A 13,082-nucleotide genomic window follows, 5' to 3' on the forward strand; every position below is an offset into this window, starting at 1 on the left:
TCCCAGAAATGGAAGGGAAAGTCTCTGTCCGTTCTCCAGTGACGGGTTACTGTAACCCGCTGGTGTCATGGACGTCAGTCTTGGACTCTGCTACGACGTCGGCGACGAGACAGGACAGTGATGACAATGAGGCCGCTAGACAGGACGATGAGGAAGAAGATGGCCACAGCCATGACGATCAGAGATATTGTCACCTGCCAAGATGTCTCGCACATTGTGATGTCAGGAATTGTTCTTGGGTTGAAGTCTTCTGTGAAAAAAGTGAGTGAGTATAGTTTTACGCCGCCTTTAGCAATACTCCTGCAATATCGCGGCGGCAACAACAGAAATGGGCTTCACATATTGCACCCATTAGGGGAATAGAATGCGGATCTTAGGCGTGACGAGTCAACGCTTAACCACTGGGCTACCCAGCGCCCCTCAGATATTGAGGTGGGCTAGGCAGCAGCAAGTAGAGCTGTGCGTCAATGAAAACGATGTTTGTGACGCAGATGCAAGCGACGTGACGTGCGAACCCTCTAACCACTAGGCTACCTCATTGCCCTTTCTTTGAAGGAGATATGTAGTGTCGGTAAACTCACTCTAATGCAGCGGCCAACATACTCTGAAATCATAGCACGTTTCTCCCTATGATACAATTTACTGATAAGACTATCGTATACAACGTTGCCATTGACATGCATATGTCAAAGTACACGCCTTGCATAGCTGAGCACATGTACGAATCTCAGCCTGTTCCTCAGTCCAGACTGTCACTATAAATTCAACCTCAAAGTTAAGCCAAATTCGAATTTGTGCGGCCATATCGTGATGTGTATAACATTTACGAAACTGTTTTTCTTTGTGAATATTGTCAGAATGAATAAGGGAGATAACTCGTATACAATGTTACATGTCCGTCACCTTCATGACGTCCTCCACCCCCACTGCGTATCTTCACCGTCTTGAAGAGCTGCACCTCACTCCCCACTTCTCTCTTCCTTCTGCCGTAGTCACCGTCAGGCGCTGTACAGTTGACCTGTCACAGATGGTGTGAAATGTGAGTTATATACTCGTAAAAAAGTTGAAGAACTTAATTTTGAATTTACTATTGAATAAAATTGAGAGTTGTGTCTTGTCAGTGTTGCTGGGATAATAACGACTGTTTTGAGCGTACACCACTACTTGCCATGACCGAAAGTATTTGCACTGTAATCGCTCTTGAAAGATGACTGGCCTATGACGTGAAATTTGCACATGTACAATTTTCATTTTCAAAAAGAAAGAAATAAAAAAAAATAAAATATAATATAAATATAAAAAATCAATAAACAGACTAAACTAAAAGAAAATAAGAAAATTAAAAAACACGAACAACTGTGCGATAGAAGAGTATTGTCAGAATTAAAGGTCCACAGTGATTTATCGACCTTCTTGAAAATTGTCAAAATCAAGAATGACACCCCATGCACGTGTATGGGGCTATCTAATTGTGCACGTGCATCCAGCTGTGTTTACGGTGGCGATAAAGAGGAAATGTGGTGCGTTCTTTAGATGTCTGTCTTTGAAAATATTGTTGCCCGTTATAGTTCCTATAAAGATTGAAAGGCCAGGTTCCCCTACTTGTTTTGAAGAGTATAATGTATAAAATTGATCCTCCTGAGAATACATTGACATCATTCGGTGAGATAATATTAGGAACAAAATATGACATTTTGGAGGCCTGTTTTAGTTCCAGTTCTGAAGATAATATGCCAGTGAATGGTATTAGGTCTTTTGGTGGTACTTCCTGGGACAAAGTAACTATCACTACGTTTGCTCGAGCTCTACACACTACAAATCACTCCGTAGGTTATAGACACTATAATGATGCTATGTTTGTCAGTATAGGCATGGAGAACAAGTAAGTGGGTGCAGTTTTACAATGTTTGTCACCATAGGCATGGAGAACAAGTGAGTGGGTGCAGTTTTACAATGTTTGTCAGCATGGGCATGGAGAACAAGTAAGTGGGTGCAGTTTTACAATGTTTGTCAGCATGGGCATGAAGAACAAGTGAGTGGGTGCAGTTTTACAATGTTTGTCAGCATGGGCATGGAGAACAAGTGAGTGGGTGCAGTTTTACAATGTTTGTCAGCATGGGCATGGAGAACAAGTGAGTGGGTGCAGTTTTACAATGTTTGTCAGCATGGGCATGAAGAACAAGTGAGTGGGTGCAATTTTACAATGTTTGTCACCATAGGCATGGAGAACAAGTGAGTGGGTGCAGTTTTACAATGTTTGTCAGCATGGGCATGGAGAACAAGTGAGTGGGTGCAGTTTTACAATGTTTGTCAGCATGGGCATGGAGAACAAGTGAGCGGGTGCAGTTTTCCACTTCTTTTGGCAATATTCCAGCAATTTCAAGGCATCAGACACCAGAATCAGGAATCACATATTGTGCTCAAGAGGGTAATGAACCCTGGTCTTCTGTGTGACAAGAGACTGTGTTAACCACTATGTTCATATCAGTTAACGGATCATTCCATTTCTTGGAGTTTTGGATGTATACTTAACAACAAAAGAAACGCTTGTTTCGAAAAGATAAAATCTCATAAAAGTAGGCGTTCATGTTTACGTCTTCTATCTCTAAACTTGACAAAAGCCAGAGTTGCATTTCTTTCGTTGTTTAGTATAGTTGTCTCGTTCAGTGTCATTGCAGTTAAATGCCATCATCCACCTACAGGGTCACAGGTTGAACTATCTGCCGCCACACAAACTCTGACCCAGAAGGAGAAAATCACTTCGTCATTTCCGTCGAAATGGAAAGCTCGTATTCTCAGAGTGAACTCCCTGCTATTGGAAGGGTCAGGGGTGACTGCTTCTGCGATGACAGGGTACCCGTCAGTGTGCATACAACTGAAACATGTAGACGAAATGAGACTATTCTTAGAGTAAAGCTCTCTGAAACAATATATATATTTACCGAAATCCAAAATTCCATGAATATTGAAATGCTTGAACAATGTATGACGTTTTGATACCCAAACCTGTAAAATACCTGCACTTACTTTATTTAGAGCCTTTGGATTACAGAAAGACTGGGTGAAGGGGGAAAGAATGTAGTTCAGGTACTTTACTGCTTGTTTATCGTTTAACGCCGTACTGTACGTCAGGGGCCGTAAGTACATGTAAAACACAATACCACGACGTGTAGTGAATGAGTGAGTTTAGTTTAACGGCGCACACATCAATATTTAAACTGTGCGATGGCGGTCTGTATATAATGGAGGTTGGCCCAGACAGCCTAGTGATCAACAACATGAGAACAATTTTAATCTTCTCACATCATTATCTTATTATCATTTATCATTTGTTGAAGTATTTCATATCGAACATCTTGTCACTTTCCTAGGTTGAGGCAGAAGACGCTACCTGCCTTGCCTCTATCAGATACAGGGTCCATGTGTCTTTGCAGACACTGCCTACCTTGCTTCTATCGCTTCAGCGTCTTTGTGTCATCGAAGAGACTGCCTGCTTTGCTTGTATCAACTTCAGTGTCTCTGTGTCCTTTAAGACACTACCTATCTTGCCTCTAACAGGTTCAGCGTCTTTGTGTTATCGAAGAGACTACCTGCTTTGCTTGTATCAGCTTCAGTGTCTCTGTGTCTTTGAAGACACACCAATTTGTTGAAGTATTTCATATCGAACATCTTGTCACTTTCCTAGGTTGAGACAGAAGACGCTACCTACCTTGCCTCTATCAGATACAGCGTCCATGTGTCCTTGAAGACACTACCTGACCAGCCTCGAACAGATTCAGCGTCTTTGTGTCATCGAAGAGATTACCTGCTTTGCTTGTATCAGCTTCGGTGTCTCTGTGTCCTTGCAGACACTACCTGCCTTCTTCTACCAGCTTCAGCGTCTTTATGTTCTTGCAGACACTACCTACCTTGCTTCTATCAGCTTCAGCGTTTTTGTATCGTTGGCGATGGTATTGTTGGCTTCTCCTTCCTCCACCCGTAACGTCGTGTATACTGTGAAAATAATGAGAGTGTGAAAAAGTGAATTTAGTTTTACGCCGCATTCAGCAATATTCCAGTTATTTGGCTGCGGTTTGTAAATCGAGTCTGGATCACAGAGTCCGCTGATAAACATCATGAACATCAACCTGCACAGTTGGGATACGATGTCATGTGTCAACCAAGTCAGCGAGCCTGACCACCACATCCCAGTTACGTAGAAAGATACTCATACCGTAGATACCTGGATATTAAAGACCGCCACCATATAGACGGAACATCACTGAGTGCGGCTTTAACAATCAACAGACAAATAAATACCAAATTACTGCGTTACGAAAGTATACCTCAGCGATAGCTGCATTCAAGTGATCAGTTCCCTGACGTGTTCAGTGAAATATTAGTGGTCGTAAACTTTGTCGTGTCTTGAACCAAAGACGATTCATGAACATTATTATCTTATACATAAGACCAAACTTTTAATATATGCATTGACTCATCGGAATATTTTCTTGGAGTATGGGGATACGATAAAATCTATAAGGCTTTGACGATTTAAAAAGACTCACTTTCTAGAGATATTGCCTGGTGAAAATGGAAACAGTACCTCCTTGCACGCCAAACACGAATTGAAGTTCTGTGCCGACATCAAGAGGATCACCGTTGTAGAGACCTCCACCAACCAATAGATAGAAGTCCACGGCCTTAGCCACGTCCTCGCGTGACACCACGTGTTGGCTATTCCTGAGAATATGCAAGTATATACTTTCCAATTACAAGTTAACACTGACAGATTCGAGTGTACATACCTACTGATTGACCAAACGACAAAAAAAAAAAAAAAAAAAATCACGTCGAAGGTGATACTATTTCGCCTCTGGTTATACGTTAACTGAACCGATACCATAAACAGTTCAAGGACATAACGATTTTATTTTACTTTTATTTTATGTTTGGAATGTCCATGTGTCATCAGAAACAAGTACCCACTATGCTCCATGAGGTTATCTCGAGATTCAAGAAGGACACAATATGTGTAAAATGGCAAGCCCAAATCTGATCATTGTTTTATAGGAGGCAATCATAAATGTATGTGATTTCAATATGAAAACGTAGAAAGGCCAGGGTGAATCAAAAGTAAATGTAGTGGAAATTGTGATATGGTGTATGTCATTATAATGGTAGCATATGCTCACCCCTTCGGTGATATACTGTATGATGACTGACATTTCATCAGATTGTCAATGAATAAATAGATCATCACTCATCATTTCACCCGTGAAGGTCCCGGGGTAGAATAGGCCTTCAACAACCCATGCTTGCCATAAAAGGCGACTGTGTTTGTCGCAAGGGGCGAGTAACGGGATCGGGTGGTCAGGCTCGCTGACTTTGGTTGACACATGTCATCGGTTCCCAAATGCGCAGATCGATGGTCATGTTGTTCATCACTGGATGGTCTGGACCAGACTCGATTATTTACAGACCACCGCCATATAGCTGGAATATTGCTGAGTGCGGGGTAAAATTAAACTCACTCATCATTTCAAAAATTTACATATATCCCTAACCACGTTTGTCCAGCATGCTTACAAGGAAATCGTAATCATTCAGTGAACTGTCCTTTAAGCCTAAATGCGTTATGAGACGTCCCGATATTTCGATCTGTTTGGTCAAATGAGTCTTTCCTGTTACAATCGTGATCTTGACAAGATTTGATTTTAGGAAACTCGACATGCTCAGGAATTTTTTAAAACCGTGCTCCTTAAATGACATCTGTACGAAACACTTGCACAGAATCATTTATATTATTACCATACCCTAGGTTGCTCGTGAGGTGACCTTGAACTCTACTTACATGCCTCAGACGCTGTATTTAACGCCCGTGACGTTGTGTTAAAAATATGCGTACACGCAAGTGACGTTATGTTAAAAACGTCCGTGGCGTTGTGTTCTGATATAGTTACACGCCCGTGACGTTGTATTCTACATGTACTTACACGCTTGTGACGTTGATCATGACGACTGTGCTATCCACGGCTACATTGTTCTCCAGGATACACTTTACGTTGAAGCGGTCGTCGATGTCGGTCAGTAGATTCGGGCTGTATTTCACCACCACTACACGGTTAAATTCCTTCTTTCTGCCGATCTATATGAAGAAGACAACAGCACACTAATTTAATTTTATCGTTGATACACACGCCAAATCAATATTCACTACTAGTATCTGGACTTTTCTCCTACCAAGATCACCTGGGGGTGTCTGAACAGTCGAGTTTGGACCAGATTATCCAATAAGTGAGTGAGTTTGGTTTTACGCCGCTTTTAGCAATATTCCAGCGATATCACGGCGGGGGGCGCCAGAAAATGGGCCTCACACATTGTACCCATGTGGGGAATCGAACCCCGGGTCTTTGGCGTGACGAGCGAACGCTTTAACCACTAGGCTACCCCACCGCCCCCTATCCAATAAGAAGCATCACAGACATTATTAGGATAATGTGACATACATGAATCAAGTCACTGAACCTCATCCATCCATTACCACAATAATAATAATAAGCCAGAAATAGTGAGTGAGTTTAGTTTTACGCCGCACTCGAAAATATTCCAGCTATATGGCAGCGGTCTGTAAATAATCGAGTCTCGACCAGACAATCCAGTGATCAACAACATGAGCATCGATCTGCGCAATTGGGAACCGATGACATGTGTCAACCAAGTCAGCGAGCCTGACGACCCGATCCCGTTAGTCGCCCCTTACGACAAGCTGAGTCGCCTTTTATGGCAAGCATGGGTTGTTGAAGGCCTATTCTACCCCGGGACCTTCACGGATCCAGAAATACAATATGATCCCTGAATAGTATTGAACACCTATTCAAATCCCATTTAAGCGTTTCAGTGTAAGAGATTGAATAAACCGTTTTATCACATACGTAGAAGATACGTAACTTTTTTTCTCCACTTATGACATTATAATCGTACGTATTGTAACTGAGACCGTTGTGTGGTGTTTTAAAGGTACCGACGTATTTGGGCTCCATTTATACAAACAAAAACGTGTACGGTACGGTATGAACTAATTTATGAAACGTAGAAGATGCGGATCACAGCAATTGTGTACGGTCTTAGAATCATTTGCAGACGCATGTATCTGAAACATGTCAAACTGATTTCCAGCAGTGTCCCATCTTTGAATTTACGTGATAGCAACACAGTTGCCTTGTTGTGATCTGGGAATCCCGGTTGCTAAGGAAACCGGTTAACGCACCGAACAATCTCTATCAAATTTGATTGGTCAAAATTGCGCACGTGTGTGCAAACATGGCGGCACAGAAACAATTTACAAGACAGTGCCTCGACGACTTGTAACTGACAAGTAATCAAGTTACTGTACAAATAATAAGCTGACTACCAACGAGGAAAAATTATGTATCTGGAGCCTTGTCTGATTTAGTTTAGATAGACGTTGGATATGGATCATTTGAACATAATGATTAAAAATGATTAAAAATGGACCTTTATGTTTCAAATACCATATCGCATATCATTATCCACCGACGACAAAACCCACGAGAAAGCGTTCTTGTTTCATTGAAGATGACCCTACATCTCTTGAGTCTCGCAGTATGTGTTGACTGACGATATAATTAACTTGGTATGGGCTCTTCTGTTGATAATGTCATGGGTTTCTCGTCAATAAATGTCTGCCCCATTGGATGCTTGTTATACGTACATGTCGTTATGTTGGGTTCAGATACGTTGATAAAGTGAGTGAGTGAGTGAGTGATCCTTTTAGCAATATTCCACTAACATCACAGCGGGGACATAAGAAATGTAACCATCTGAAGTATCGAACCCGTGTCGTCCGCATAAGGAGCGGACGCTTTACCCTTTCAGCCACCCCTTCCGACACTTTGATAACGAGATCGTTGTTGGTCATAGACATTTTGTATAATTATGTATGTTTTGTCCTTACAATCACGGGTACACTGGGGCCGCAGGCTGCATTGTCATGTTCCACTTGGATGTAATGCCCCTCCCAGCTGTCAGGGATCTTGTCGAACGTGGATACCGGATTGGGCACTGCCTGGGAGCCACAGCCAGAAACTCCCTGTTTGTCCTCCACGAAAGCCTCGTACCCAGAAGCACTGTACGGATTGATCCCGATTATCATCAAGTCCGCTACGCATGTCAGGGAGACTGAAGTGGATCAGTGTTTAGAAAATGATACCATTGTGCCATTAATTTACGAAGTGTTGTTTATATGTTTGGAAGTATCTTAAGAGGCCGTATGCCACATAGCAGTTGGCTTTGTGCTTTGAAATATTACTAAGATAACATTGGTGCGTAGCATGTTGCTACTCTTTTTGAAATGTGTTGAAATATGCTAAGGTAACGTATGCTATATAGCATGTTGTTAATCTTTTTCGAATGTGTTATGAAAACGTGTGATATGTAGCATGTTAAGTAAAAACTTTACGACATGCTTGTCAGGGATACAAAAACGTCGGATCACCTGAAAGAAATTGTTCATCCATAACATTTCTCCTTGTGGGATTCGCCAACTTGTAAGTAAGTCACTCAAAGAAGATTTTACATGTAGTTAATCTCAGCATTCGGTAGAACTCCCTCCCCTACAGACAGGGACGAGTTATTTTCAACACAACCTGCCAGATTCTCAAAATAAAACCAACCAACCAACCAACCAACCAACCAACCAACCAACCAACCAACCAACCAACCAATCAATCAATCAATCAATTTTGAAATATGCTAAGATAACTTTTGATATATAGCATGATGTTTATATGTAGTTAAATATGCCAAGATAACGTTTCATATATAGCATGACGTTTATATGTTGTTAAATATGCTAAGATAACGTATGATATATAGCATGATGTTTATATGTTGTTAAATATGCTAAGATAACGTATGCTATATAGCATGATGTTTATATGTTGTTCAATATGCTAAGATAACGTATGATATGTAGCATGGCGTTAGTTTTTGCGTAAATATGTTAAGATAACGAATCATATATAAACTGACCGGAAATGAAAGTATACCAAAAATTACCATTTCGCAAATTGTAAAGAAAGGTTTTGTGTAGTTGTATTCTACACTGAAACCTGTCGCCCCAACGTAGCAATTTGATACCTGCAGAGAAAGACACGTGCACAACGTCAATAAAACGTCGAAATGGTCAATTTATAAACCGTGATTTTTGGCCCTTCTCAGAGTTTCACATGCACTAGGGGTATAAAAGTTAGTGTACGGAAAAAATCACAACAGATGCAATGGGTGGACATACAGGTTGCTAGAGTGATGGTAGTGAGCATTTATTGTGCAGAACTCAGTGCCTGATTATCGTCTATGTGTTTGAAAACTGGTTTTCAGGACCCCAAGTGAAAATGGGCATGAGTGGCGCCGCGTGTTTCTGTAGAGTGCCCGTGATTGAGTTGTGTAAAGATATTTTAACACCACTGTATTATATATTTTTGTGTCTAGATTCTCTGGCGTAATTATAATAACCGTTTGAAAAATCTTGAAAACTTTCTTGTAACGGTCAGTTTAGTATGTTGTTCCTTTGTTATTAAATATGCTCAGATAACGTATTATACATAGCATGTTGTTAATCTATTTTAAAAACGCAAAGATAACATATGATATAGCACTACAGGCTTACATCGATCTTTTTCACACATGTCGCCGTAGTGTTCGCTGTCGCAGTAACATTTGGCTCCGGTACCGTCGTCGTAACAGGTGCTGCCACTGACACACGTTGTTGCGGTACAGTTGTTCTGATTAACTTTATCTGACAAAAACAAAAGTGACAAAATGAAACAATGGAACCTAACTGAGCATACTTCTTTGTTACATGTGCTAGTTCTTATCGTCTTCCTGAACAATGGGGCTAATTTTATTTTGCTGCGACAGTTTTTGATCCAGTAGATTTACTTATGTCTATGCATGTTAAGTTAAGTTGGTCGTTCACAACATCCGGGGGTTTTCGCATCATAAACCATATGTGTATATGTGTGCCTTTACACTGCTTCCGCCCGGTTGATGACATATCAGAGGAACATGATGTCATTGCGATATAGTAGTGATTCATAACAACATTCTTGTGATATGTAATTTAATGTTGGTGTAACAATTTGTACTTGTTAAAACTGGCAGGTCTTTTACAACATCCTGCGTCGCTGTCGAGTGAGTGAGTTTGGTTTTACACCATCTTTAGCTGTATAACAGCAATCATCACGACATGACGACACACGACAGGATTTCTGTTTGGTAGGAGGTAAATTAAAGAGTGTTTGAGCTGATATTTCATATGACCTTCAGTCATGTGAGGGCATCTGTTCGTACGACAGTAAATAACCTAAAATTATACACTGCTGAGTGAGTGAGATTGGTTTTATTTCACCTTTTGCAATATTCCAGCAATTTCACCATGAGGGACACCAGAAATGGGTTTTACACATTGTACCCACGTGAGGAATCCATCGCCGACAGACAAGGGATATGGCACTGTAACTAAAACCTATCTGTCATTCTATATTGCAATAAATGAACCAAACAGAAACCTTTGCCTGTATTCTGCCAGGAAACCTTTCCATGACACGACTTAATTACATAAGAGTACTAGTGATGCCATAGAACATTGACATCAAACGATGCCATAATGATCACATAAAAGTAATGTTACATAGAATATTGACATCAAACGATGCCATAATGATCACATAAAAGTAATGTAATATAGAATATTGACATCAAACGATGCCATAATGATCACATAAAAGTAATGTAATATAGAATATTGACATCAAACGATGCCATAATGATCACGTAAAAGCAATGTTATATAGAATATTGACATCAAACGATGTCAAAATGATCACATAAAAGCAATGTTATCTAGAATATTGACATCAAACGATGTCATAATGATCACATAAAAGTAATGTTATATAGAATATTGACATCATTAACGAGGCGATTTAAATCATTCCCATCAGAGGATCATTCGACAAAAAAGATAAACACTGTCTCTGATATTCACCCAATACAAGGCCACAGTCATAGCCTGTGTATTCTGTAGTGCAGATGCAGTCTGCCGAAGTGAAGGTGCAGTTCCCGCCGTTCAGGCAGTCCTGGTTAGGACGTCGACAGTCAAACGTGGCATGAGCTACAAAGTGCAGTGTGATCGAATTCAATAGATTTCAGATGATCTTTTCTGAGATTCATTTTACGGAAATTGTAAGTGGAGCATATTGGTTTTATTGGTGAAAGTGAACAAATTAGGTGAACACTTATGACAATGAACCCATACTTTCAGTTGAATATATAAAAAAGCCACAATGTATAAATGTTTTGAAAACATTTTAATGCCACGAATAAACAAAGCAAATTATTTAAACGAACCTATATTATATAGAAAATGTCAGCTTGTAAAAATAACTTCATTATTTAAATGTCAGCATTAATGCAGACAATATCCATATGTCAGTGTATTAATGTTACTCACCAAAGCCAAGTGACAATAGCAGAACCAAAGTCAGAGGAACTAGCATGATGGCAACTGGAACACCAACAGAAGACACTGTCCGTTGCATATTGCCAGACACAGAAAAAAGCAGATTCCAAACACTTTAAGAAAACCGAATATTCCTAACCAGAACCTGTCCTTCTCTTAATTATAGTCTAAATATACATTTTACATAATAAACGCATATTCAAACAGTGCGCATAGCCACACAGCTCGTACATGCTCCAGGGGCTGGTATTTCTTGGCCTCCATCATTGGATGTCAATCTCAGGGTCATAAAGTATTATCAATTATCCATTCCCTGTAGAGTTATCAACTCTTGTGGTCACTACACGGACCGAGTTATTGTGGCTTTCACATCTTAACGAGCAGTCATTCACAGCTGAGTGGACTTACTCATGTGGTCACTATCAGGTCATATGACCAACGGATTTCGTGGGTTCTCTTAAGTGTACTGTGCAGTATAAACAGTCATTCCTCGACACTCGCTAGGCATTGTCTACATGTACATTTAAATGAATAACAGGCATGTGGTGTAAATATATAATGTAGTTAGGATGAAAAACTTTGAAAAACTTCGCAGCAGAATGATGCTATGAGTCATCGTAACTGTCATGGACAAAGACTTATCGGCCAACTAGCTGGAGCCTAGATCATATATAAGATTTAGTTGAAAAATTTAAATCTTCAGAGTTCAATGTACAATGCTAAAAACCGCATTCATTAAAGTATGGTCATTGACACAATACAATCAAGCTAAATTTAAATGGGCGCACATTTCCAAACATTTATTCCAGTCATGTCAAGATATAATGATCTATACGCGGAGAAGCACTGACACAGACCTTATGGTCTGTTTGCTAATCCCATTTCCATTTTGCTGTCAGGGAATATGAAAACTGTAAACCGTAATGGAAATAAGATATTGTTTAAATCACATTTCCAAACAGATATACCACTGAAAGAAAGACTTTCCATAAAGATACGACTTTACTAATATGGCAGATTTAATTTTACAAGTCCTTTGTGGATTATCAACAAACTCAAAAGAATGGCTGAAACAGTTGCAAAGACCACATGAAGTAAGTTCAGTCATATCGAAACATCAGACATGCAGCAAATAAGACGTTCCTTTTGGAATGTCCTCATATTCAAGTTTATACAAGCATAGCAAGGATTCCAATCTCTTTCACTAAATGTAGTATGCGTAGTAATAGCGTATTAGTCTATATCATACGTCCCTGTCGCCATGATCTCTGGATTATGGTAGTTTGCTCAAATGTTATATCAACCACAATGTTCAGTTTGAATAAGCAAGGTAAAATTTGTCAGACTAATTTGAACAATCCTAGTAGCTGTCAACGAATGACCTGAGCTGGGTGTCTAGAAACAAGCCTACAGATTGTGCAAAGTATCATAGGGCTTACCTATTTCAGATCAAGGTGTTTGTTGACCGGAACATTAACGAGTGCGCAAACAAATGTTCTCTTATCCAATTTATACTATCATTTTAAAAACAAGTTGACAATAACGTTGCTGGAAATAT

General features: G+C 40.0%; 1 protein-coding gene across 1 annotated transcript; it reads right to left on the bottom strand.

Annotated features, from left to right (window-relative positions):
- Positions 1-74: 74 nt before the first annotated feature.
- Positions 75-11,603, bottom strand: LOC137258501 (EGF-like domain-containing protein 2). The gene is made up of 10 exons (XM_067796201.1): positions 11,516-11,603; positions 11,051-11,176; positions 9,671-9,799; positions 7,958-8,181; positions 5,976-6,127; positions 4,586-4,722; positions 3,909-3,993; positions 2,701-2,875; positions 904-1,018; positions 75-250 (listed from the first exon to the last, which is right to left on the bottom strand). Exons 1-10 carry the CDS (start codon positions 11,601-11,603, stop codon positions 75-77), a joined length of 1,407 nt encoding a protein of 468 aa, XP_067652302.1.
- Between the last annotated feature and the right edge of the window lie 1,479 nt (positions 11,604-13,082).

The sequence above is a fragment of the Haliotis asinina genome, chromosome 1 (genome assembly GCF_037392515.1).
Source record: "Haliotis asinina isolate JCU_RB_2024 chromosome 1, JCU_Hal_asi_v2, whole genome shotgun sequence".
NCBI lineage: Eukaryota > Metazoa > Mollusca > Gastropoda > Lepetellida > Haliotidae > Haliotis > Haliotis asinina.

Excerpts from the sequence above, each read along its gene's own strand:
- LOC137258501 (XM_067796201.1), bottom strand. The coding sequence starts at position 11,603 with ATGCAACGGACAGTGTCTTCTGTTGGTGTTCCAGTTGCCATCATGCTA. Across the intron at positions 11,177-11,515 it reads GCTATTGTCACTTGGCTTTG|CTCATGCCACGTTTGACTGT; the intron begins GTGAGTAACATT and ends TGCACTTTGTAG. Across the intron at positions 251-903 it reads GGGTGGAGGACGTCATGAAG|AAGACTTCAACCCAAGAACA; the intron begins GTGACGGACATG and ends CTTTTTTCACAG.